Source organism: Chaetura pelagica, unplaced genomic scaffold (genome assembly GCF_000747805.2).
Source record: "Chaetura pelagica isolate M959 unplaced genomic scaffold, ChaPel_1.0 scaffold249, whole genome shotgun sequence".
Taxonomy (NCBI): Eukaryota; Metazoa; Chordata; class Aves; order Apodiformes; family Apodidae; genus Chaetura; species Chaetura pelagica.
Genome location: NW_009954538.1, coordinates 842,978 through 869,343, shown reverse-complemented (window position 1 = coordinate 869,343; position 26,366 = coordinate 842,978). Strand labels below are relative to the sequence as shown.

The following is a 26,366-nucleotide window of genomic DNA, read 5'->3' as shown; positions in this document are numbered from 1 at the left end:
TGCCCTAAGTAAAAAGGACTGATGCAGTTTTCCTAAATTTTACACTTGCTATTCTGCTCAAGAAAAAATTTAAAACAAAAAGGCCACAGTGAGTCAAAGACATGTCATCTTGTTCTGAGAATACAAAAGCCATTCTGTACTCAAATAATTAGATTTCTTCTTCAAAGCATTAATATTTAAAATATAATAAAAGGAATTTATAAAAATGCTGCTGGGAGTAAGTGGAGAGAGCACTCAAGGAAAGAAATATTTTGAGAAGGACCCTTATTTCTTATTTTATAAACCAACCAACCAAAAAAAACCATGCTACAGAAATCTCTACCTTCAGAGCCTGGCTGGTGGCACTGGAGCTTAGTTCTAATTAAACAAAGATTGAAAAACTGCTATCCTAAAGTACATTGCAAATCTAACTTCAAATTGGTGCTCAGTTTGTGAGGTCCACAGTGCTAGTGAAATGACTGGTCTTCCCTAAGATACCAGATGAAAATTCAGGAGCTCTTCCTTCCTTTTCCTTTTTTTTTTTTTTTTTTGTAATGAAACATGCAGGAATGTTCTTGTACTGCTGCCATCTCTAGAGACAGATTGATTATAAGCTTTTCTGTAACTATTCCTCTGGAATCAAGGATCACAAAGAGTGTCAGTGCTTTTCTAGGAGCTTTTAAAGCTCAGTAGCATAAAATAGACACGTATTATAAACCTTTACAGTGGAGTCTACCATGATACCTACATAAATTATGGCATGTGCTCAAGGCATTTCCTTTACTTTCTGAACAAGAACAAACCTACATAAATTATGGCATGTGCTCAAGGCACTTCCTTTACTTTCTGAACATTTTTTATATAACATATGTGGTAAAAGGTAGTGACAGAAATTGTAGTTTCTGAGTATTGCTAGTTTAAACTGGTTGATGCTATAGTATAGATAAAATACTGGTGCACTGTGACCAGGTTTAGGTTTGCAGGAGATATAATCTACAGGAGACTAGGTGGGAAGCTAGTACTGTTCACTGTTTCCTCATAATTAGCAGAAAGGCTAGCATGCAAATTAAAAATGGTTTGAAAATAAACCTAGGTCAGAAACAGGACACAAAACTTGGTCATTTGTAAGCTGGATCAGGTGACTGTCATATTGATTCCTAAATGTCTAATAAAGACAGAGTAACCAAGAATGTCTTTGAAAATCAAGATAGACACTTTCAGATATTTTCTTTGGGTAGAAAAAGAGATACAATTCTTTGTATGCTCTGCCATGTTCTGCTTGCATTATTCTAAAGTGGGCTCATTTTAATAGGTTTATCCCCCCTTTTTTAATCCACATTTATCTGCATAAATTTCAGTTTCCACTGATAAATTTCCATTTCAATACCTAACAAAAAAAGAGATGTATGTGTGTATGTATATCTATCTCTCTATATAAGTCTACTAGGTATAGAAGCAGTTTGAATTTCAAAATACAGTCCTCAACATTGGGAATTCTGAAGTAGTTGTGCTGACACGATTAATGTTGCATGGATTTAAATGCTAAACTTTACTGTTAATATTGTATTAATCAAGAATTTGGTGATATAGGTTATTGCACTTGTAACAAAACTAGTTCTAGTCAGTACTACAGAGTTATATTTGCAATACCTGCTTATTTCAACAGTTATTTACCTCAAGACTTAAGGCTGAAAATTGTAGTATATTTTTTCCTGCTTCTAAGAGAATAGATGTTGTCTTGGAATGTTTCTCAAGATTCCATTAGGTGCTGGACAGGCAGGACTGCCAAGAGGTGATGGTAATGACAGTCTACACTCTATTTAAGAGCTCTTACCAATAAGCATACTGAAATCTCTAGTCCAGCAGTATGTGCTCAGGCTTCTGCCACAGATCTCCTCTGGCCTTGTGGCAGTACTGGAAATGACCCAAGAAAGACTTAATGCAGAACTTTTATGTTACCTGTGTAATGCCACTGCAAGGACATGTAGGATGAATGGCAGACTCCCAGTTGAAGAATGGTGACTTCAGGATACAGAGATAGTAAAGACATTCTCCTGGCATGGCTCACAATTTACCTTTGGTCCTGATGTATAAGTGTGGGCTTGAGTCTATCATAAGTAGTTAACACATTTAGATATCAGAGAGGAATCAGTCATATACAGTATATAGCTTACTGCCCTTCTAGCACACATAGTACAACTAATGGGTCAAAGACGTGTATTTTTAATCAAAGTCTTCTTCTGCCAGTTTTTAAATAAATGTAATTAATTTTAATTGTCCATTTTAAATTGGAAAATAAAAAATGCTGTTAATGTGATTTTAATGGGTCTGCTCAAACACCAAGTTTATAACATTATTTCTCTCTGAAGAAGATAGATTTTACTTTGGGATTAAAGATTTTAATGTATTGGCTGTTGACAGCAACCTGAGAATTTGTTTCCAGAAACATACAATTTTTATTAGATAAGACATTCTGGTTAAAGTATATGATCTTTAGTACAACATGTGCCTCTGCAGCAAGTTTAAATGCTCTTCCGTTCCCCTGAGAAATATTTCGGTTTCTAATGGTAAAATCTTAGCAGCATTTTATTTTGCATTGTTCTGGGAAGTCTTGCATTCCAGATAGAAGTTCTTGCTTTCTCTGTAGATCAGGTTTATAGTACCTATTCCTCCTCCATTCCCTGTGAATAATACTTTTTGGGCCAGTTCTCTCTCCAGAATACATTCATTTATGCACATGATCACTTACATACAAGAAGCTTAGTTTTTGAGTGCCAGCTTAGCAATACAGCATCTGCCATATAAACTATCTCCTCTCTTTTTATGAATATTTTAATGCCAAGAATATAAGCACACTTCTCTGCTATTTCCATGGAAACCTGAAGATGAACTTAAAATGAATGCAGTGGAAAGCACAAGTTGGAGAAGGCATCTTGAGTTCTCACTCTGTGCTTAGGCTAAGTTCAGGACTCACTGGACCAAAATAATTCCGTTATAATTGGGTATAAAATTAATTACAGTATTTATTATGGTATTTCTGACCTAATGTATAAACACCTAGTTGAAAATAAAAATATAACCTACTCACTTTTAATGGATTGAATAGAAAACCATTCTATATTTCTTTAATAAATCAAAGAAATGGAGAAGTGATAAGCAGGCATGCAAAGAAATTAAGTCCCTTCAAGACTACAAATTTAGGAACTTTGTTAGTTTTTCCCTTCTTTCCTTGGGTATAGCTCACTCTTAGAAAGCCTTGTTCTTGATTCAATCCAGGATCCATTGAGAGCTAACCAAGCAAACTGCAGTTATTTTACAGATACAACACTAAAAGTTGATTTGTTGGAAAAGACATGAGGCAGGCTGCTAGAACTACTGCATTGTTATTGGAATTGTTATAATCAGAAGTTAGTAAATGGGAGAATATTGTTGGTGTAACCTTGGTTTTGCATGTCTTGTTTCTGTATATTTTGATCCAGGCTTTATGGTGATGATGTTTTTTTCCATGTTTTTTTCTGCCTCGTTTAATTAATATAATGTTTTTTCTATGATTAATGAGGGTTTATATGATAAATAAGACTGACAACTTATAGGAACACTGCCATCCTCTGTTGCAGAGGGAGGAAAATGTGAAATGAATGGAACACAGGATTATAGGAAAAGAGAGAAAGTTCGTATGGCTAAAGCAGCTGAATGCTACTCTGAGTAACTGTACTAGATCCTGGTATAGGTCCGTGTTCCTTTTTGGTTCCGAATCAATTGTTAAGTGAAAACTTTCATAGGTTATCCCACAGTCTTCCTTACTTTTCTCAAAGGAACCTAATTTGAGATCCTGTGATTTGACTTATAGTAGGTCTGATTGCTCAGCTACACCAGATAGATAGCAATGACAGCTTGAAAAACCTATTAAACTTTGTTAAATAAATAAATAAGCTTAAAAATTAGTTTCTAGAAAATTGGTTGAGTATCTAGAATTACTGGGTTCCTTCTAACTATAGTTTCTCATTGCATACATTGTATTATTGCCTATTTATACGTTGCTTTTAACCGTACCTCTTGATCTGACAACACGCTGTGGAAACAAATGTAGCCAATGAAACATTCAGATACAATAATTATATGCTTGTGAAGAAATGGGTAATTCTGCCATTTGAGCAGCTCACAAATAGTAAGTTTATAGTAAAGCACAAATCTATAATTGAGTTGTGACAATAATGAAAAATATTAAGTAGTGCAAGACATAAACTGTCTTTGTAAGATGAATGAGAAGGGTTCAATGAAGAAAACACTGTTCACGTGACATGAGATTTAGATGAGTAACACTATATATAGAGAGGCAACTATGATTCCAGCATTTGACGTGTGAGCATTTCAGTTTCCAGTTTTGCTGTCCTTCCACTTTAGATCATTTTTGTGTTACATTGCAGAGTAGGTTCCTGTAAATAGCTTCTTACTGAAATTGTAACTATTTTTAGAGATACCTTAGGAAGTATCACTGATACATGCTGCATATTCACTCTTGATGAACCAAAATAATTTTTACTTCTTTGTCTGCAGCCCAACATATATAACTTGTATTATAAATATGGGAGATGTATTTTTCAGAGCACATAACCATGGAAATTATCTCTCAAAACTGATTTGATCTAAATTTCAGTAATGCTGCTTAAACCCAGAAGAATTTACTGAAATTGAAAACAATATTCTTTTTTTCTCCATGTTAATTTTGCACTCCTCAGCACTCCTCTCAATTCATGAAAGAGAGGCCAAGATCAGGTCCAGATTTAGACCCACCATTTGATGTTGCTTTGCATTTTTATATTTTGCTTTCTTCTCTGTTCCTTGAATACTGACCTGTGTTCCACAGCTTTTATAATTCTTCTAGTTGAGACAACCTCAAGACCAGCATGATGGTAAGAATTATGTTAGAATTATAGGCAAGACTGCTAAAAGATCTGAAATAACCACTTGCTTCTGAAGTATGCTACCTTAATCTTTGCAACAGACGTGGGATAAAAAGGGAAGATAGCCATTGTTACCACAAGAGCTCTAGCTGCACCAAACTCTGTAAGAGCCCTACCTAAAAATATCTTCAAAGACACAATAAAATGAAAAGCTGATGCTCCTGCAAGAATTTCAGCTGCTTAAGCTGTGATAGCAAAAAGCATCTTTCTCCAGATGTCATGCAATCTAAGAAATAGTCTCTGGTTTTGTGGGTACTCTTCCCACCCACCCCACCCAGTTATTTCTCAGTATAAAGTGGCATTTACCTTTTTATTCTTTAATAGGCTGTTTTTATTTTTCAGTTACTAGTGAAGAGTTTTAATAGCTATGGGGCTACTCTAAGGTGCAAAAAACTTGAAAGAACAGGAAAAAAAAATTTAAAAATGGTTATTCCACAACTCTGTTCTTTGGCCATTTCCTTTTCACCCTGCCTCACCAACAGGGTAGTGACAGTCTGTAGTGACAGACTCTTTCCATCAAAAGGATAGCCAGTGTGCTTGAATTTGGCCTCTTTGGGGTGAAGTTTTAGATCTGCTTAGAACAGCATGCATAAAATTGACTTCTCATTTATGGATTCAACTGTAAATACATTTTTACAATTAATGGAATTATAGAAACGTAAGCTGGATGTGAAGGTCACTTATCCTATTGTCCCAGTTGAGACTGGACTATTGCCAACAGTAAATCAGGCCAGCTATGGCTTTATCTATTTGAGTGAGGAAAACCTCTATAGATGGAGATTTTGCAAAATTTCAAGGCAAATTGTCCAATGCTGTGCTAGTCTTCTAGTGACATTTTTTCCCCTGGCATCCAATCTGAACCTCCTAAACTGCAGTTAGTGTTCACTGCTGCTTACTCTTTCATCTGATAGTGCTGGGAAGAGTTTAGTGTCATCATCTCTGTAACGATGCTTCAAGTAATTGCAGGCTGTTATTAGCTCACCCTGTAGCCTCCTCTTTCCCAGCCTAAACAAGCCCAGTTCCCTCAGCCTCTCCTTGTAGATCAATGCAACATTAAGTTACTTATTGCCTAGACACAGAAGGCTAATATTAAACTTAAAGGTTTCAAATGAGGACAGCTGAAATCCTGGACCACTTTATGTGTAAAACTATGCAATATTTCAGCTATGTTGAATATGTACTTGAAATGCTTCTTTTGCCCTTGAGCTAATCAAGTAATCTAAAGTCTGAAAGAAAACAAAAGCAAAAAACCACTCTACATGAAAACAATGAGTAAGCATCTAAGTAAATTGAAATATGCTACCAGGAATAAAAAAGATGGTCTCTATTACCATATAAATAACACAATCTAAGGATAATACATCCAGCTGTTTACAATTGAAGTGTGGATGTTCATGCTACTTTGGATGTATTTTCAAAAACTGTGAGATTTTAAATGAATATGATTTAACCCAAAACCATTTTATACTAGAATTGCTTGGAATGCAGTGTAGTTATATAAAAAAATCCACTCCCTAAGGCAAGCATAGGTATGATGATATGCTGCTAATTTGCTTCTTAGAACTAAGTTAAGAACCATCTTAATTTGTACTCAGGAAATTTTAATTTTCTGGCACTGTAAAAAATACCAAAGATTTATTCCTATATTCCTGTTAGGGCATGTCTGCCCTCTTAAAACTGCAAAATAATTTTGCTCCCCAAAATAATACCCAGAGAAGCACAGTGCAAGCTCTCATAACTCTTATGTCAAGAGGCTTATGCAGTACAAAACCTTGACCTTTGAGGTGGTAAAAGAAGAGCGTTAACCACTGTTTGCTGAGTAACTGAACCATAGCAAGCTCTCTTTTAAGGAGAAAAAACATACTTTAGTGATTAACTTTGGTGATTAAATGGAGGCCTGTGAAGAGATGTATTCCATGATATTCTTTATCTTGTGGACTCTTATGGCAGTGCTGCCATGGCTGGACACTGTGTATGTAACGTGTAAGCTTCAGTATGTTGGTCTGTTGTGATTTTGTTTCTTTTGGCCTGCTTCAGCTGCAGAAGCATCACTATTGCAGATCTATCATTATTACTCCTTCCCAGAAATGTTGATTTGAGTTGCTCTTCTGTCAGGCACAGGACCAATACTGACTGCCCTGTACTTCCAATCTCCTGAATATACCTTTTCCTAGAACATTCCTCTCGACTTTTAATTCTCTTAAAGGAAATTATAAATACAGCATCTATCACATGCATATTTTTGGACTTCCAAATATTACTCTCCTGTACTTCAGCCTGCTTAGAAGATACGCATAGCTAGTCACAAGCAGTAACTCAATCTACATGTATTTCTCCAATTTTATTCTGCCACATTCTGTGTTGTGGAACAGCCTTTAATATCTTGGCCAGACATTCTGGAGTAGCCTTTATCTGGATCTTCTAGCATTTCTAGTAAATGATGAAGTGTCCCACTCTTTCTGATCACTCAGTAACTTTGTCCTCTATTCTTCTGAGAGTTTTCTACATATCCTTTTTTTAGTTTCCTTATAATTTGTAAGTCCTACCAGAAGCACCTGTTGTCCAGTTCCTTCATTTGGAAATCCCCTGGCTCAAATTCTAATCCTCCTGTCAGGAAGATTAATCAAACTTCTTTCTCAGCTCAGGCACCCTCCTTAGTATAATCATAGCTTGGTGGCAGACTGTACTTCCTAGGATGAATAAATCGGTATTGTTCCTGATCCAGGAACATAAACCAGTTTTGATACTACTGAAGAGTGGTTTACCCCATTGGCACACACACGTAACCACTGCATAACAGTGCTCAACTTATCATATACTCCTACAGACATGACCAGTGCACACCTAAAAAGTTGCAGAGATCAATTTTTGAAGACAAATGTTCAGGACTCTGTTAAAGTAATACAATTAAATCTGCTTTGTCTAGTCTACTCCACAGTAAGCCTTAGTGACACTACAATTATTTTCCAGTCACAGAGATCATATGTGATAAAATATTCATAATGTTTTCACTGTCATCCTATACACTAGCCAAGACTAGAGGTCCCCATGTAATTCTCATTCCTACTGCCAGATTCAGTTATCTGCAGAACAGACATTAGTAACAGTCTGCAGGACATCATCAGGGGAGACAGTATGCTGCAGTAGCACTTTGTCGGGTTTGTTTTCCCTTTCTTCTCTGAAGAAGAGGTATAAAATATTGACTACTACCTGTTTTATATTTTCACATACAAACTGTAACTATAGACAATTACAGGACATTATCCTTAAAGTAACGAGGGATTAATTTGGTAGTTTACAGATTTTGCTTGCTAGTATAACTTTTCCCTCCTGAATTGAGGGTGAATCTGTTTAAAAAAAAACATCTGGACACAAGATTGTTTCACACAGTACAATTTTTTGCCCTCTCTATACACGTATCTATCCAAAATTGCACAAGACTTCTTCAGCACTCCACTTCATAACATCCATGTTTCCCACCTTCTATATGCTCATTTCATAGTAGAGAATCAAAGTTCCTCTAATATAAAACCTTCTTTTATCAACCCTTTAAATTTTGCTTTATTATGGTGGCACTAAGTATATATACATAACATGCTATGTTAGTTTTCCACCTTTCTGCACTTCACATCCCTCATATATGCAGGACACTGCAAGGAATTTTGGTAGGAAGAACAGAAATAGATAGGACATGCATGTATATATCTATATGTAAGTGTCATACTGACATAGCTGCTTTGAGTTATCCTGACTGCCTTCCTGTTTTGTCTGCCTCATAACTGGTCAGGAATTCCTGCAGTGGTTTCATATTAATTATTCCTTTGGTGATGGGACAGTGAAGTTTGTCTGCTTGTAAAATTAGTTAAGCTGCTAAGTGACATTAGAACAGTTGTTAATGAATGCACAATGGGACTTACCACTCCATGTCACCATTTCTAATTTTTACATTTTAGAATTCCAAACATTTTTCAGGAAAAATTTGGGATCCTAGAATTGGAAAGAAAGGACTTGGAAAGGCAAAACAATTCTGTCTATTCAACCCTCTGGTTACTTTGTCCCTTCTGGAAGATGCCAGAAATGGGTATATACAGGACAACACAAGTAGAATGTTTTATCCCAATTTAGTCTTCAGTGAGGTTCTTAATTTCTTTATTTGAGAGATATATAGAGTGAATAGGATTAACTCTATTTCTTTCAGAGAGTTTCTCCTTTTTTTGATTTTTACATGAAAGCAATGATTTTTTGTAACTCACGAAATGATCGCCTTCTTTCCCCATTTAAACCCACAGTCACATGATCCTGTGCATTTCTGTAGGAGTTTTCTTTCCTTGAACAGATGAATCATATGATAGTATTTTTAAAATAAAAAAATCAAGTCTCTCTCATCCAGCACTCAAACAGGACTTCCTAACTGCTCGGCAGGAAGGATCTTTCAACTTACACTCAATCTAGGCTTTTCTACAAGAAAAAAAGTATCTCTGTATATTTATCCAGGCTTTTTGCATAATCTATATTTTTTTCTGTAAAATTCTTCCACTTTCCTCCTGCTTTCCATGATACATTCATTCAAACACAGTTTGAATTCCTGAATTGCTTTCACTATGACTGTCTTGGGCAATGGTATTTCCTTTGATTTATTTTGTAGACTGTCTGTCATTATTTCAGAATGGATTAAAATTTTTTGTACAGTAACCTTAAGGAAAAACCAATGTTTAGATCCAAGAGATTCAATTACTTTTTTACCTCACCACCCTTTCCTCAAATACTTTAGCTTTTCATGCTTTCCTCATAAGGTCTTAAATCATGGATTTCTAAACAACACACTTGAAACGGAAAGAAAAGATTCATGTTATTTTGTGAAACAGCCCATAGCAACCAGCATATGCTCCATGCCAGCCACAATCACAAGGAAAAGCCTCAACAGGAAAATAGCAACAGCTTCCACCGGTTCTTCCAAGATTTACTGACATTTAAGGATTTTCTCACTTTTCTGGAAAGCAAACATTATTCCTTCACCGATTTTATTCATCATTGTTTATGGCTGAAACAAGATGAGTATTTTTTAGTTTACTTAAATTTTTCACAACCCCACAAATCCCCAGTTTTGAAATAATAGAAGGTAAGATAATTATTAGAATATAATGATTTAAAGATAAAGTTCTTAGGTATTTAGTACAAATTACAGTTAATTACCTTATTTGTGACAGTTTCTCTTTTAATATTTTTTCATTTTTAAGTTCAAAGGTCTCCCAACTGCTACCAGAAAGTTTTACTACAGTTACTACATTCCAGTTTGGCTCTATTTGCCAAGTGATTTTTCTGATTATTTGCTATTTTGATAACAGAGTCTTCCCTTTTGAAAACTTTTAGTTGTTCTGGAACTCTTTGCTGCTTAAGCACATTTCTACTGTTCCAGAGAATGACCAGGGATGATTGTATCGTTGTAAATTATTGGAAGAACAGATCAGCCATCTGGTTCCTTAGCATGTTCTTTCCCTTAAGGAACCAATTCCTTGTTCCCATGCTTAGAGAAGAATTTTTAATTAGCCCCCAACAAGGCCATCTGGAGAAGGCAACAGCATTATCTTCCTAATACCCCAGTTTGTGTATAATTATGAAATCACAGCAGCACATTTTTCTAACCACCTGACTAGCTACCCACCTCAGGATTCCTGAACTGGAAAAGACACTGCAGAGTAAAATAATGCCTTTTCCTACCTTTATTTTTCCTCCATGTTAACAGAAAATTTTTGTCACTCCTTGAGGAGTTGTAAAATAATTTATGTTTTATTCTAAGCCATAACCCTCTCAAGTTCACTTCCCCTGTAGGATGTACAGTAGTTTTACAATATTGAAGACCACCAGAAACAAGCCTGTTGTGTTAGGATTATAGTAGGAGTATATGAGCAGGTACATCATGTATCTTTAGGCTCAGTTTTTATGACTTTCAAATACCCACCAATATTATAATAATGATATGAAATTGAAGACAAAATTTCTTTGGTTTCAGCAACAACAGTTTACTAATTCTTTCCTTCTATCATGTAAGAGATCACCAAGTTTACATTAACTTAAAACTATCAGTCCTCTTGTATGTGTTCATTACATTTCACGATTTATGGAAGGGGTTTTACCTCTCTTCATTTTTGCCCTTGGACTAGAGCCTCCAACTGAGGATTTGGTAGTAGAGGGTCAGTATTATGTTTCACTACAAAATATAGTAATAAACACAAACCTCTTAAAATGCAATATCCCCTTGGCATGAATGTTCTGGGAGTTGGCCAAAAACCTGTATTGGCTCTAAAACACTTTCTTCCTGACAATTAGTAATAAAAGCATTTCAACTGAGCTAAAAATGTCTTCCATGGTTTTATTGTTGGGTACAGATTCAGGGAAGAAGAGCATGATTACTTGGAAACAGATCTATGGTGTTTTTAGGGGATTATCTGTTGTTATATTTAAAATATACATAATTTCTATGTAAGTTGATTAATTATAGCTTCTGGAAGCACTGGGAAAACAGGTATCAGTAATCTCTAGGAGTTTTAGCAGACATTTTCAGTAGTATTTTTCACTTATTTAAATAAAAAACTATAAAATAAGCTGCTCCTACTTTCAGATGGTAAGGCATTCTACTATATAAAAAAAATTACAATCTGGAAGATGTTCTTCCTCTGATGACTCCTCTGAAGTCATTAAGTTCATATTATGAAAACATCCAAGATATAACTGATGCAAGGTGAGACCAAAGCCAACAGACTTGGGATGATTTGGAACTGAATCCTGATATATCATTAATGTTGCTTATCCTTCAAAATACCCCTCCCTTTCATCATGCCCTATGCTGATCGTTAATGCATAATCTTAATTATATTTGCTATATGGACTAAGATGAAGAATTGACATTAAATTTTACACAATCTTATGATCTAAGAATAATGAAATTTAGATACTCTAAACAGAATAGGATTTATTTTCTTAATTTAGGAGAATAGTATTGGGAATTCACTTTATCTGAAGGGGAAAAAATTGCTTAAAATTTTTTCGAGCTAGACAAATGTCGGACTATTGTTAGTCAGATTATGACAATGCTGATGTGCCAATGAAACTTAACAGAAATAAAGATCTAAGTAGTAACATGCTAGAAACGTTGAACTTGGCAAAAATACATGATTAGGATATTTTCTGTATATACTTTTTACAATACTTGAGTGATATTTATTTTAATAATCTAGAATATTTTCTATTCAAAACATTACGTTTGTTTACACTTGTTTCTATGTGTAAACCGATCCATAGACTCAGCCCTCCAAGATCTCTGGTACCATGGACAGCTCCGGCTGCCTCAGGACTATGTGCTGCTCTCCAGAAGCTCAAGGCAGCCCCTGTTCCCTAATAGAACTTTCTGCTTTAGGTTTATGGCAGCATTGGATTGTTGTTTCCAAATATATAACTGGTCATCCTAAACTGTTCAGAAAAGCATTCTGTCTACTCAGGGCAGGGGACAGAAAGATGTTAAACATGTCTGGCTAAATTGAGCTTTCACCTGTAAGTACCCAAGTTGTCCCACCATAGCAGAACGTGGTTCTTGTGTATTCTTTCCAGCTTGCCAATGTACAGTGGAGTGAAGCAAGACAAGGAAAAAATTGAGTATGTATGGTGTGCTAAACTATACAACTAATGATGCAATGTTACAATTGTGCTATAGTAGTTCCATCTTTTTAGAAAAAGAACAGCAGAATGTTTCTGTAGTGTGAAATACTTAGCAATTACCTTTTATGTAAAGAATTTGTTTATGGTGCTAACCTAAGTTTGAACACAGCCATGTTTTTCAAAGTTACACCTACTGTTTCTAAGTCTTCAATTTCTCAATATTTGCCATATAATTTTTTAAAAAAAGGAAGAGGAAGTCTGTGGTGAAATGTATTGTATCAAAAGAAGTGAATTAAGGTCGCTTAAATGTCATGGTCAGGTAAGGTGGACAGTCACAAACTAAAACCAAAGCTGTTCCTAAAAGCAGATTTTGTTTATTGTGTTCTTCCCACAGTTACACTTCAACACTATTGATGACACTGTTGTTTCCTTTCCTTTACAGAGTCGAATGGCAGAAAGTTTGCGTCTCTTTGATTCCATCTGCAACAACAATTGGTTTATCAACACTTCCCTCATCCTTTTTTTGAATAAGAAAGATCTGCTGGCAGAAAAAATCCGACGCATCCCCTTAACAATCTGCTTTCCTGAGTACAAAGGCCAAAACACTTATGAGGAGTCAGCAGTCTACATCCAACGCCAGTTTGAGGACTTAAATCGCAACAAGGAGACCAAGGAAATATACTCACACTTCACCTGCGCCACTGATACCAGTAACATCCAGTTTGTCTTTGATGCAGTGACAGATGTCATAATTCAGAACAATCTCAAATATATTGGCCTCTGCTAAGAATCCTTGGGCTTAATCTGTTTCCTAAAGTGATTAAAAAGGGGCTGACGACTTTCACTACTAGTGGAAAAAAATAGGGCAATGCTTAGTAGCTCAAGGAGAGAAAAGGGGAAATCTGATGTATGTACACAGTTCCTCTTATGCCCCCTTAACCTGCTACATCATTTTTCACAAGTGTAAGTACTGGAGAGTGAAAGTCTCCTCTCCAAAAAACCACACACACACCATCCCCCCAGTGAAAAAACAACCCAACAATTCAAAAACCCCAAACAGAAACAAAAAAGAGATTGAGGCCAAACTCTGTGGAGATGTTTTCACCACAGTCACTGCACTTTTATTCCATTTGTTTCATTCCAATTCCTACAGTGGGAGTGTTATCATGTTCTATGTAAGAAATAATTCTTCATCCAGTTGTCCTAAAATTTTGCTGACATGAAGATATAAAGCTGGTGAGTGACAGATAAATTCATTTGTAGGGTGTGGAGCAGAACAGTTGTGTTGGGGAGAAAATCTAGTTCAAACAGCAAGCTACAGAACAGAAGAATTTAAGCAAAATACTACTTAAAGTTGTAGAGAATGGGCATGCACCCACAATATCGGTACACATGGTCAAATGGTATATACACATATGTCATGAACATGCACATGACTCACAGCATATCCTATGTACACACTTCTGCTTTACTGTTTATCATGGACACCTTGCCTGTTAAAGGAATTGTTGGTGCCCAACTGCTCTGTGATTTCCAAACTGACTAGCAGCTCCTTCTGCTCTTTAAGGCTTCAAATATGCAGTTAAATGATATTAAATGATTCAATTAATAGGCCAAATTAAGGTCAGTGTTTCTTCTACTGATAAGGAGTTTTATACATCAAAACAGTCTTCTTTTACATCTTTTTTTTTGCCAAATCTTGTGGTGTTTCACAAAAACAAACTATATTTAAGAAGTAGGTTAGTGTTCCTTTTTTAATACAAATTAAAAAAATAAATCACAAGGCAATTTTTAAAAATATTGTTGTAGTGTCTGGATTGCTGAATGTGGAAGTTGCCAACGGACAAATCTGTTCCACTGCTCCAAATACATTCTGGGAACCTGTAATATTGTAACAGATTTCCCAAGAAGAAGGAGCCATGGAGATTGTGTAGTATATAGCCTCCAAAGTCTTTTTTTGTTGTTTTTAAAATTATTTTTAAAATGTGATGTATTATTAGAAGGTTACAGATGAGCGATATGAACAATAACTAAATGTCTTGATATTTCAATTTAATAATTTAAATTATTTACAGTTTAGTGATGTTAAGGAAACTGAAGAGATTAATTTCTCAGCTCCAGGTTTCATCTCATAAAGAAACACTACTGGATGAAGTAACATTCCAGCAAAAGTTTGAATGCATAAGAAGCTCAGTGGGACTATACTGGAAAATCTCAAATGGAACATACAGACCTAAGTCTTTGGTCAGTTGATTCTTTCCCCTGCCATAGAAAAGACTTCTTAAAGACTTCAGTGTAAAGTTGGTGTGTAAATACATGTTTGATAATTGTAAAGCACATACGTACACAGAGACACAGACACATATGCACACTGGAAAATAACATTCTACTTTTGTTCCCCCTATGTACTATGATTAGTGCAAGAAATCTCAGCCAAGGGCTCTAAGAAATTTAAAACAAAATGGTTAATAACATCAACATTTAAATTGTTCACTAAAAAAAAAATAAATCATTCAAATTATACTGAATGTGTCTCTAGTGTGTTCTTTAATTTGTTTTATGATAGTTACTTAATTTGTGATCTTTTCTTTCCTCCATTACAGCCTGCTGAGTTTTATTTGCTCCAGATCTTTTTCCTCAGTTTACTAACCAACATCCAGCAATTTCAATCTTAAGCAATCACATTTGAGCAACTTCGTAAGATTTGAGGGATGTGTTCTCATTTAGTATCTTTACAAATTTTGAATGCATGTTATTGTTCTATTTTTTGGGAGATGTTTAGTATCAATTTTAGGAAAAAATATAGATAGACATCTACAGTAAGTATCAGCTAAGAAAGCTCCATGGTATCTGCAAGATACTTAGGAAGCCTATCTGCATATTGTTGTACACAAGGAGGTACTTTTGCATGGATGTCTATGCTTAGAAATACATGGCTAGGGAAAGCACATATATAAATGTTGGAATAGTGCTTGAAGTTCATCTCCTATAGCTGTATTTAAAGATGGAAAAAAACCTAAAAAAATGATCACTTTTTTTTTCTACTGTTGAGCTCTCAGTAAGTTTTCAAAATCAATACAAAATTCTGTCTGGCTTATGCTGGTGACAAATCAGACTTTCAGAAAACTCTAAATACTTTGTTCAATGATCATGTAATATCAATATTCTCTGAGGCTCAAGTAATGGGTTAAGATTTAAAAAAGTTTTCAGTCCAGACATAATTGATAATTGAGAAAAATCTGTGTAATTTTGAATGAGGTATTTTATCCCTGTACTGCAGATGCAGGGCCCCTTTAAGCATGCCTTATCAACTCTTACACCTGAAGGATAGAGGCTAAAGGACTCAATGAGGCTGGGCTTTGAAGGTATAAAAGGTTCATCATGCCACAAAGGGAGCATTTAGGTCTTACTTCTAATGAGAAGATACTGCTGCCTGCTTGTGATATTTGCAGTCAAGCTTCTTCACCTGGTGAGTTTACTAAAAGCTATGTATGGTAATTGCTGGTACAGTTCATAGAGCTGATGCACGCCCCTCTAAACTTCATTGAATATTAAGGTGCTATCATTTAGTTGAGAAATTGTACAGCATTTCTAGTCTAAATTGCTTTATGTAGTGTAATATCCTATTATGAGACAGTTGAATTGTGAAAAAGGTACAAAATTAGTCAGGGTCCCCTTTTTCAATTAATGGACTGTTAGCTGGTAATACCTTCTTCACCTCTAGCTTCCATGGCACTGTGGCCATTAGAGACTAGTGGAAGAAGTAACAAGAAAGCACCAGCATTCATTAGTGCATAGTTTCAAGCTGGGTAGGAAAACTAAGTGTAGTCAATTATGAGGAGGGTAAGAAACATTTTTTATTAAAAAAATCTTTATTCATCTAAGAAGGTCCTATGTAACATAGAACAGAAGTGCAGAACCTAGGATATTTTAATAAAGGCCTAAGGGTATTTCTAAAGAAAAGGAATCAGTTACATTTCTCTTTGAATGAATCCTGTCTTGGGAAGAAGAGAAGAAATTGAAGCACATGTGTTCCTACTTAGCTTAAGAAAAGCATAGGCATAGAGAGGAATAAAACAGTAAGTAGTTGTTTAAATAATCAATTCACATAATCATGTTCTCTGAATAGCAATTCCTTGCTATTAACTCTCTAATAATTTAATTTGTATCAAGTTTTTTATCTTAGTATTCTGAATAACTCATGGTTACTCTATTTTCTATCTGAAGAATTCAAGATTTTAAAACAAATTCTGTTTTATACAGAAGTGAAATGATTAACTTCTGATTATATAAGTAACCTGAGTTGTTAGTTAAAACTAAAAGATCTGGGCCAAAGACAGGTGCTGAAATTAAATCACCTGGCTCTTAGTCATCCACCTGGATAAATCATGCAATTAAATTTGCATCTATTTCCTCAGTTCTCAGGTTTATCAGTAATGCAGCACACCTGAAAGAACTGCATTAATACACCTGGGCAACAATGACATTCACAGAAGAGATGTTCCATCTGCTGCAATAAAAATGCCATCTGTCTGTTTCTTATTTGCGCTTCTTACAGCAAAACAAGTTTCAAAGGAATAAAGTATTCTTAAACAGCCCTTACTCACAGATCCTTTTAGTTATAATTTCCAAAGGTGGAATAGTGGAAATACTGAGGGTCAGTTAAGTAGGAGAAAGACTAACTCTTAGACTCTTCCCACATAGAGGCTATGGCAAGCTTAAAAATTCATTGCCCCATCCAATCCACCTCAATCCTTCTCTGAAAGGATTAAGTGCCCATAAAAGACAGGATAGATAATGGCTAAAAATTATTGAACTTTTCCAGTATTAACAATGTTCTATTTTTTTCCTAGTAGTGTTTTTGCTTTTGTTATTGCCCAGGTCATTTATCACTGCATAACACCCTTTCACTAACATTAAGCGTTGTGTCTCAACTGTTTTCACAAAGAGTGTAAGTTTTTACAGCTGTGAATCTCAAGTTCATTTCTATATGTACGGGGGCAGTTTCCCTGTTTAAACAGAAACCTTTCCAGTCAACCTAAGCTGTGCATCATGCACACATCTGAGAACTCCATTAGAAAAAGGACAAATGGTAAGCCCTGAATTGGCCTACTAGACATCTAGCCACACCTGAAGGTCAGAGTTAATCATTAAGTTCAAGACAGCAGGGACTGAACATCAAGGCTTATTACTGAATGATACAGTTCCAAAAGGGCTAAGGGGAAGGCTTTAGCGAATATGGATGAGTGGTTAATGATTAATAGTGATTAATAGTGATCTGCAAAAATTTGGCAACTTTTATTTACTTCTGCTTCCTTCTCTCATGTTTCTGTCATGATCCATATTGACAGGATGGCATCTTGCTGTCTAAACAGGTAAGGGACAGTATTTTTTTTAAGGCAGTCAGGTCAAAATTTAATTAAGCCAAGTCCCTCTCGTTTGATTTGAAAAGCTGTAAAACAGCTAGTGGAAATAAATTAACAGATCTGTTTTCTATAGTGATGTTCACAAAGTTTATTAATATTATTCATATGGATTAAGTTATTTAGAACTTTGAAAAGATTGCATGCACATAAAAATAAATCTTTATATTGTTAGAATTCATGTACACATTCAGCAAGGCTTTATGCACTCATTTTATTATTTTTTAAGCATCAGTAATGTAACAATTCCTCAGATAAGATACTTTCCCATGAATTTAAATAGTATGGCTTTTTAATAGCTAATATCTACTGAAATTTTAAAATTATAATTTTCATCAACTGGAAGAGTAAAGTTTAAGATGAATGTTCAGATTATAAAACTATTGAAAGTATAATATTAGAATCTGGAAATAAATGTAGCAAATCAGCATAAATTCCCTTGGAATAGAAAATACTTTAAAAATTATAAATTTATGTAATATAAAGAAAGCATGTAAAAGGTACAACGACTTCTGGCAAGTAAAAGACAAATTCTCAGGTTGGATTCCTCTATTTAGACAGAAGCATTTAAAAGCTGGATGCCTGACTGATGTAATCAACTCAGCTTCTGTTTATCTCACTGGAGATAAAGGGACATCACCAGAGCAGAACTCATCCTAAACTAAGCACCTTTTGCTGTACAGTTACTGTTTTCTCTCTTGCTATACAGGGAGTGTAGGATGACCAGCTCAATATGACATCTGAAGTTAGGTGGAATTTATCACATTTCTAACTTTGTATCTTACCAAGTCCATTTCACAATTTCACCTAAGGGCAACCAATATTTGAGTAAAATACCAGAAAAAGCAAACTGCTTCATTATTCCTTGCATCTCCCCCAGCTTTGTATTTGTTTGGTTTGCTTTTTTAATTTACTACCTGAAAGCAATGTCAAAGCATACATTTAAGAAAGTGTATAAGCCTGAGGTCAAATACATATTAATAGGTAATCTGTAGAATACACAGCACAATGGATGGTGCTTCTAATTGCTCATTTGTCTCATCCTACACCAGTACTTGTAAGAAGTGGGGAAGGCATACAACAAATTTCACAAGATTTGTACCTTCTAACACCAAAAAACCTTGCTCCCAACCCTGTGTGCTGTGAAATCAGTGCACCATGATGAACAGCTGATCAGCATTTTGAACAGAAGAGGACAAAGTGAATTTTTGATGCAAGATTCTGAAATACAAATTTAAGTGCAGTCCACACAACCTTGTATTTGGGCAGGTAGCCTTAACTTGCATAAGACCTAAGAAAATTAACAGATATAGCAGAATAAGCCCCCCATCCCAGTGTATAGATTCAGAGATGTGTTATGTTAACACAGGACATTTCACTTGTTATCTATGTAAAGCATTTTCTGTACTTTGGTTTAGTATCCTCACTATTATTACACAAGTTGCACATTTTTAGAAGTGCAAAAACAGATCTAGAAAACGTAACTGCCTCCACCAATTAAAAATATTACATTCATACTTTTGAAAGTTTTACTATAGAACCCAAATAATGAATTCTCATAAGAAAATTAACTAAAAAAATTTAAAATTATCCAAGTTAGAAAAGATACTGGTTTTAAATATTATTTTCAAGGAGAATGGGAGAAAACAAATCTGTAAGATATTATATATGGAATCAGTACATTTACCAATCTGCTTTGCCTATCTGAATACTTAACTACTGAAAAAAATCCCTACCTTCAGGTAATTTTGCCATCAATTCAAAAACCTGATGCAAGTTCTTCCGACAGATATCTACTGGATCATCCAAGAGCTTGGCGAGGGCAGAAATTACTCCATTTTGTATCAACCCTTGCCTACAAACAATATCAGATGACAGATTTAACTAAGCATAATAAAACTCATCTATTTGCAAGATGCTTAATCTTGACTAAATACTCTTATTTACATTGCATCAAATCTTGTGAATAAGAATTCTACCTGGTTCTTATTTCTCACCGAAACATCTTTATGGCTTCCCACACCATTCAGTAAACTCTGGAATTACACCTACCTGCCAACACTATGACTAGCCATTATAGAGAGGACTTCTGTTGTTTTTTGTCGGACAGTGCTGTCATGATGTAGTAGCAAAGTCTTCAAGTTATCCAAGAAACCTGTAAGACACAATAGAAAAGGTAATCTGAATCTTCATTAGAAAGGGTGTGGTTAGTAGGTCAAGAGAGGTTCTCCTCCCCCTCTATTCTGCATTGGTGAGGCCGCATCTGGAGTATTGTGTCCAGTTCTGGGCCCCTCAGTTCAAGAAGGACAGGGAACCGCTTGAAAGAGTTCAGCGCAGAGCTACAAAGATGATTAAGGGAGTGGAACATCTCCCTTAAGGCTAAGGGAGATGGGTCTCTTTAGCTTGGAGAAAAGGAGACTGAGGGGTGACCTCATCAATGTTTACAAATATGTAAGGGGTGAGTGTCAGGGAGATGGAGTTAGGCTTTTCTCGGTGATGACCAGTGATAGGACAAGGGGTAATGGGTGTGCAAATTGGAGCATAGGAGGTTAAAGGTGAATATCTGAAAAAATTTTTTTACTGTAAGAGTGATAGAGCACTGGAACAGACTGCCCAGGGAGGTTGTGGAGTCTCCCTCACTGGAGACATTCAAAACCCACCTGGATGCATTCCTATGTGATGTACTCTAGGTGGCCCTGCTCCGGCAGGGCGGGTTGGACTAGATGATCTTTCGAGGTCCCTTCCAACCCCTAGGATTCTATGATTCTATGAATAGTCATGTTAACATTTCTTATCTTCAGCATTAATTTAAAACAGCAATACTATTTTTTGTATCACTATTTGAAGTGTAAACAATCAGAATTTTCATCTTGTCTTGACAGTTTCTTATTGTCATAAGTAGGGAAGCAACTTTCAAGTTTTAAGACCTACTACAAAAATGCAATGCCACAGAAAAGCTTCTGATTTCTGTATCAAGTTAAATCCTAATCTTGCAAATATTTTTGAAGTGACATAACTATAAAAATATGTCAGTGAAGCTATTGATGTTTTCAGAAATGCATGTTTGCAGTATTGGCACCTCTCATGAGGGAAGAAGTATAAAGGGAGTAAATGGAGAAAAAAGCAGTGGCAAACAGGAGGACTTCTTCAGTGTTACATAATTAGCTATGTAGATACACAACAGACTGCTAAAAATGATGAAGATAAGCTTGGTTGTGTTTTTTGGTTTTGTTTTGTTTATTTTTTTGTTTGGTTTTATTTTATATTAGTTTGGTTTTGTTTTTCTTTTTTTCCAAAATACAAGTTTAGGATTCTTCCAAGTGCTAGAATAAAAGCTTGTGAAAGTAGTGGTGCCCAGACATAATCCTGATGAGTATAAGAAATTTTCTTATATTCTCTTATATCGTAATTTCTCATTAAGTTCCTGGGTTTGTTTGGGTTTTTTATACACTCATTCTACAATACCTAAATACTTCTGAGAAGCAGTTTTGCCTGAGAGATTAGAACTTTGAGCACCTCAAGCACAAAAAATCCAGCAAGTTAACACTGTGACATACATGGTAGCAAAGGGCTTTTGTCTTTTTTTTCCTTCCCTAGGAAAACTAAATCTTTTCTTTTCACCTTTTAAAATAAAATACATTTAGTAGTTTTACATTATTAGCAATTCATGAATTCACAGCTTTGATTCTTTCTGAAAGGTTCATGTATCATAGGATTAGAAAAGATGCCAAGCAAATTAAATTTATCTAAGTGGCAAGAGGGTGAGGGAGGTGCGCGTTTCTAACTTCAGACTAATTAGGCTTTTAAAATTTGATTAGCCTATGACAGAAATCAGCTACAATTCAGAAAAATCAGAAGACAATAAAACATTTTGCACTATTTTTGTATTTAGGGATTGATAAAAAGTATAGTGAGCCATGGCATGACAATAATCTCCACCTTTTTAAGGTAAAACAGGCAGAGAGTAAACCCAAAAAGTCTCTGTGGCCTGTGGTGTCATCAAACATACTGCAAGGAAAAAAATAGCACACTAAGGTAAAGCGTTGGGTTTTTTCCCCCCATTGTGTCAAAGCTTATGACAACTGCTCACTTACCTATTTCTATTGCCTGGTAGACATTTTCTGGATCATGGACCAAATCGCAGAGTGCCATCAATGCCCGCTGCTGGGTCAGCAGCTCAGGAGATGGTAGCTCCTCATTTAGTTTAGGAAGGGCCCTCCTCCCAAATGCAATAGGAGCTTTTGTCGGATCTATATCAGGTGGGAGGTTGGCTGAGATACGAGCGTGTGCCATCCCAGATTTTCCTGGGAAGGATTCTCCCCGATCCCTAGAAATACTCCCAAGTGACTGTACCTGCTGATTGGACAGATAATGTACCAAAATGACAACTACTGACTTTAAACAGTGCTCTGTGTCCCAAAAGAGCTATTTTAGCACACATGCATTGTTAGGAAAATATTCAAGAAGAGGCTGCAAAGGTTCATGGTCATCAGCATTAATGTTGATGTTCAACTGCTGAATTGTCTTATCTTCTTTAATTCTCTAACGAGCACTGTAAAAAACCCAAAACACAAGCAAACTAATAAACAAAAACCACCAAAAAACCATCACAAGCAAAAGAACCCATCAAACTTAAAATCGCAAGGTAAGAAAGAGAATGTTTTTCAAGGGGTTAAAATTAATTAGTTCAATGTTCCGAACCAGAGAACGGCCTCAAATTACTACTAAAGCAAACAGAACGCCGTTTTTGTTTTTTTTTTTTTTTTAAAAAAAGCATGCTTTTAAAAGGGCCTGGTTGCTTAAAACATGCCCTGAGAATTAGTTAGCGTTAGAAAGAACCGGTGATCGCTGCCCTCCCGCTTCCCTCAGCAGGGAACCGGCGCAGCCGCCTGACTGGAGCAACCGCCGAGACGGAAAACTGCCCCCAACAACAACAACAAAACAGCTGCGAAGTTAAAATAACCGCTAAAAAACCTGTACTTCTCTCTTCGAAACAGAAAAATTAGCTGAAATAATCAGAGGCGACCTGTCCCACCGATGCTTCGCCGCCTCAGCCCTTTCCCGCCCCACCTCTCCCCTCAGCGGCGCAACCGCCCTTCCCGCCCGCGTTCTCTGCGTGCCACAGCAACCTGCTCCTTGCGTACGCCCCGCTTCGTGAATAAAAGCTACGCAGCGAAGGACACTGGACCTGGCCCTGCGCCAATAGCGTAAGTAGCGCGTTTGACGGTGGGTGTTGTGAGGGAGTCGCGTCAACGGCGTAGTTGGAGAATCGGGAGGCGGGCGCTGCTGGCGGAGCGCGGCGGGAGGCGAAGCTGAGGCGCGGCCCCTCAGGGGCCGAGGTGTTGCTTGTGGGGTTGCGGTCTGGGCGCCGTTTTACCGCGTTTCGCTGCTCCCTCTCCTGTTTTTAAATTAATTTCTGGTCAAATTCATTCAACAAATTTGAAAAAAATTCGGATCGAACAAAATGGTGGTCGAGTTGATGGCGGAGGTCGAGCAGGCAAGTGCTGTGAGGTACAAGGCTTGTAAAGAAGCTCCGTAGCTTTGGACTAGGTTGGGTTTTTTTCCCTAGTCTTCTCCAGAATGTCGCTATAAACAGCAAGAATGTGTAGGAGGGCTTTCCAATATCATTAGGGAATTTCACATAGCTGTGATTCAAGATTTGGCCATCTTTTTCATCACGGTTCTGCTAGAAAGTGCAGCGTAGTTCAGAGGATGGTACACGGGAAGAACGTATCATTGTAATGCTGCTAGTATAATTTAAAGGTGCTCTGTCTTGTGAGACGTGGTCTGGCATCAGAAAAAACCTCTGAACAGCTTGTGTTATAAAAGGTTAGTTTTCTGTGCAAATAGAGAAGTCATTGAGATGTTTTTCATTGTTTTTGAGTAACAATTATAATAATCAAACTTCTTAAACTGCATTTTACAAAGCCAAAGTCATTCAGATCAGCCGGATTAAAATAAAATAGGAATAGATTCTGTTTGTTGATCTTCAAAACCCATAAAAGAAAAATTACTACTTTAAAAAGTCTTTTCCGGAAAGGATTCATTTTTCTGCAATGTTTTAGAGCAGATTATTTAAAGTAGAGGTTATTTTCCTGAATTAGATTGGACTTCCATTATTTGTAAAATTTCACTCTATTTCCGAAGGAAGAATGTGAACATTTCTCAGTATAGAAGGGGCAGGAGAAGATCAGACAGTTGTTCTTCAGTCATGTCCTTTTGGCGTGAGTCTTTTCCTTCGCCATAGTTTCAAATACAGATTTTAGTTAGTGGTCATGATATTAACTTATTTTATGTACAGCTTCTGAATGTCTTCCTCAAATCCTTTGTCTATCCACAAAATCTGCTGGTAATATTTCAGCAACATTGATGTAAGGAGTGTTGAGGTGCCAGGAGACACTGTATTTCCAGTCCTCACTGGTGACTGAATGCCCATCAACTCTGAGAAAACCTGGGTCTTGGTGCTGATAAATCTCAGTATTTTCAGCAGCTTTATATTTCTTAAATAGTTAATCTTTTTCCTTCAATGTTGTGGCTAATTTGGTACATTAGTATGTGTATAACATTTATATTAAGTATACTACACCTAAGTGCTGGTGGCCTTTCAATTTTAAAACGTTTCTGTTTGGTTGCCTTGGTCCCTCCTGGACTTTGGATTCACTGTGATTGTTGAATTGTTTTCTTGTGTAGCTTAGTTTGTGAAAGAGCTCTAGAAGACAAGCCTATGTACACATGGCACTTTTACATGCTTAGGATGTGTTGAAGTACAACTAGGAGAATATAGAGAGGGCAAGTTAGTGTTTGAAACCCTTACTAACTAGCAGGATTTTCCTTTTTGTTGTCATAGTTATTATTTTTAGACTTTAACCTTACCATGAAAGCATTCAAACTTGCCAGAAGGGCAGGAGCTCACCACAGAAAGGATCTAGAACTCTACACAGTCACAAATAGCATAGTAAATAGAATTATGCATATGATAATCAGTAAATACAGTAATGTCACCTTCTTTGGTGAATAACCAACCCATCAGTTGCAGATCTGCATTCTTCAGGAGGCAGTGGGTGTTTCCTTACAGTTGAGATTACATGAGTGCCTGAAGTGATTTAAAAGCAGTTCCCCACAAAAGAGAATAAAACATTAATTCTGAGTAGTTGATTAGCAATTTTATTGAGTGTTATTCTTAGCATGGAGTTGTAAAACATGACTTAGGGTTTTTTTGGTATATACTTGTTGTTTATGGTTCCTTGTCCACATGTTTTGCACATTTTTAATCTGCTGCAGGAATGGGATGGGATTGCTTCCTGCATATTAAGGTCCAAGCCCATTTCAGCATTATTAAAATAGGACTGCTAGGATGTGAGAGCTTTCTTCTGTCCTGAAATTTTGAAATTTAAATACTAGTAAAATAAATAGCAAAATCTTTTAGCATTATACATTACAGTCTAGCATACTACGTGCTGTCTAAACTAATGAGTTGATTAACAATACTTAGACAATACAAAAGAGCTATGCAATTTCTTATTCCTTGTTTTTAGTGTTTCTTATGTTAGAAAGCAAGATTACTAATGACTAGAAAGACATTTGTATAATTCAGAATGCCTCATTGGTGGCACATCCTGACTGTAAAGCTGAAAGGGTGAAATTCTTAAAAAAAATCCCTCAGGAGTTTCTTTGTAATTGCTACTATGCCTAGTATTAGTCCTGTAGCAGTTCCCTGCTCTGTTAGTTCCTTGTCTGCTGGATTGATCTTGCTCTTTGTATCCAACTAACTGTGAAGAAAATGAAACTATGTTCTTAAACAGGATTAGGGAACCATTGTTTTTATTAAGGAGCTGTTTCTGACCAAAGGAATCTGTATGGCCACTAAGGCCAGTTTGTTCTTTTAAAACTAGGGCCCTGGGTATAGTTAAGTTACTCCAATTCCGACTTCCCAAGCAGTAAGAGAAGGGGAGGAAAGGAACTGTTGCAAACCTGTTGCTATGGCCACGCAGCTGCAGGCTGAGCTGTTTGTGTGGCTGGGATCCTGCTGCATCAGCGGCTGCACGGTGAGTCCTTTCTTACACTTTACTACATGATAAATGTTCTTATTAGAAGCATTCTTTTGAATGCCACTAAGAAGTTGGTACCCTATTAAAAGGGTCCCCTTCCCCAGCAACCCACGATGTTTCATTGCATAATCAAATTGATATGCCTGAAGTGGGGGGGAGGCGCGTCAACGGCGTAGTTGGAGAAGCGGGAGGCGGGCGCTGCTGGCGGAGCGCGGCGGGAGGCGAAGCTGAGGCGCGGCCCCTCAGGGGCGGGAGGTGCTGCTGTGGGGTTGCGGTCTGGGCGCCGTTTTACCGCGTTT

At 36.4% G+C, this 26,366-nt stretch overlaps 2 protein-coding genes across 2 annotated transcripts in view; one reads left to right on the top strand and one right to left on the bottom strand.

The window, feature by feature from the left end:
• The window catches only part of GNAZ (guanine nucleotide binding protein (G protein), alpha z polypeptide), a 28,110-nt gene extending 12,991 nt beyond the window's left edge, over positions 1 to 15,119 (top strand). Inside the window, exon 2 of the mRNA XM_010004805.1 lies at positions 13,039 to 15,119. Coding sequence (XP_010003107.1) covers positions 13,039 to 13,383 — 345 coding nt within the window. The 3' untranslated portion in view covers positions 13,384 to 15,119. The remainder of the gene's footprint in view (positions 1 to 13,038) is intronic.
• Positions 1 to 22,312, bottom strand: part of RSPH14 (radial spoke head 14 homolog (Chlamydomonas)) — a 70,681-nt gene extending 48,369 nt beyond the window's left edge. The window contains exons 1-3 of the mRNA XM_010004806.1: positions 22,114 to 22,312; positions 20,072 to 20,174; positions 19,756 to 19,874 (exon numbers count right to left, since the gene is read on the bottom strand). Of these exons, the coding sequence (XP_010003108.1) occupies positions 19,756 to 19,874; positions 20,072 to 20,174; positions 22,114 to 22,312 (421 nt within the window). The remainder of the gene's footprint in view (positions 1 to 19,755; positions 19,875 to 20,071; positions 20,175 to 22,113) is intronic.
• Between the last annotated feature and the right edge of the window lie 4,054 nt (positions 22,313 to 26,366).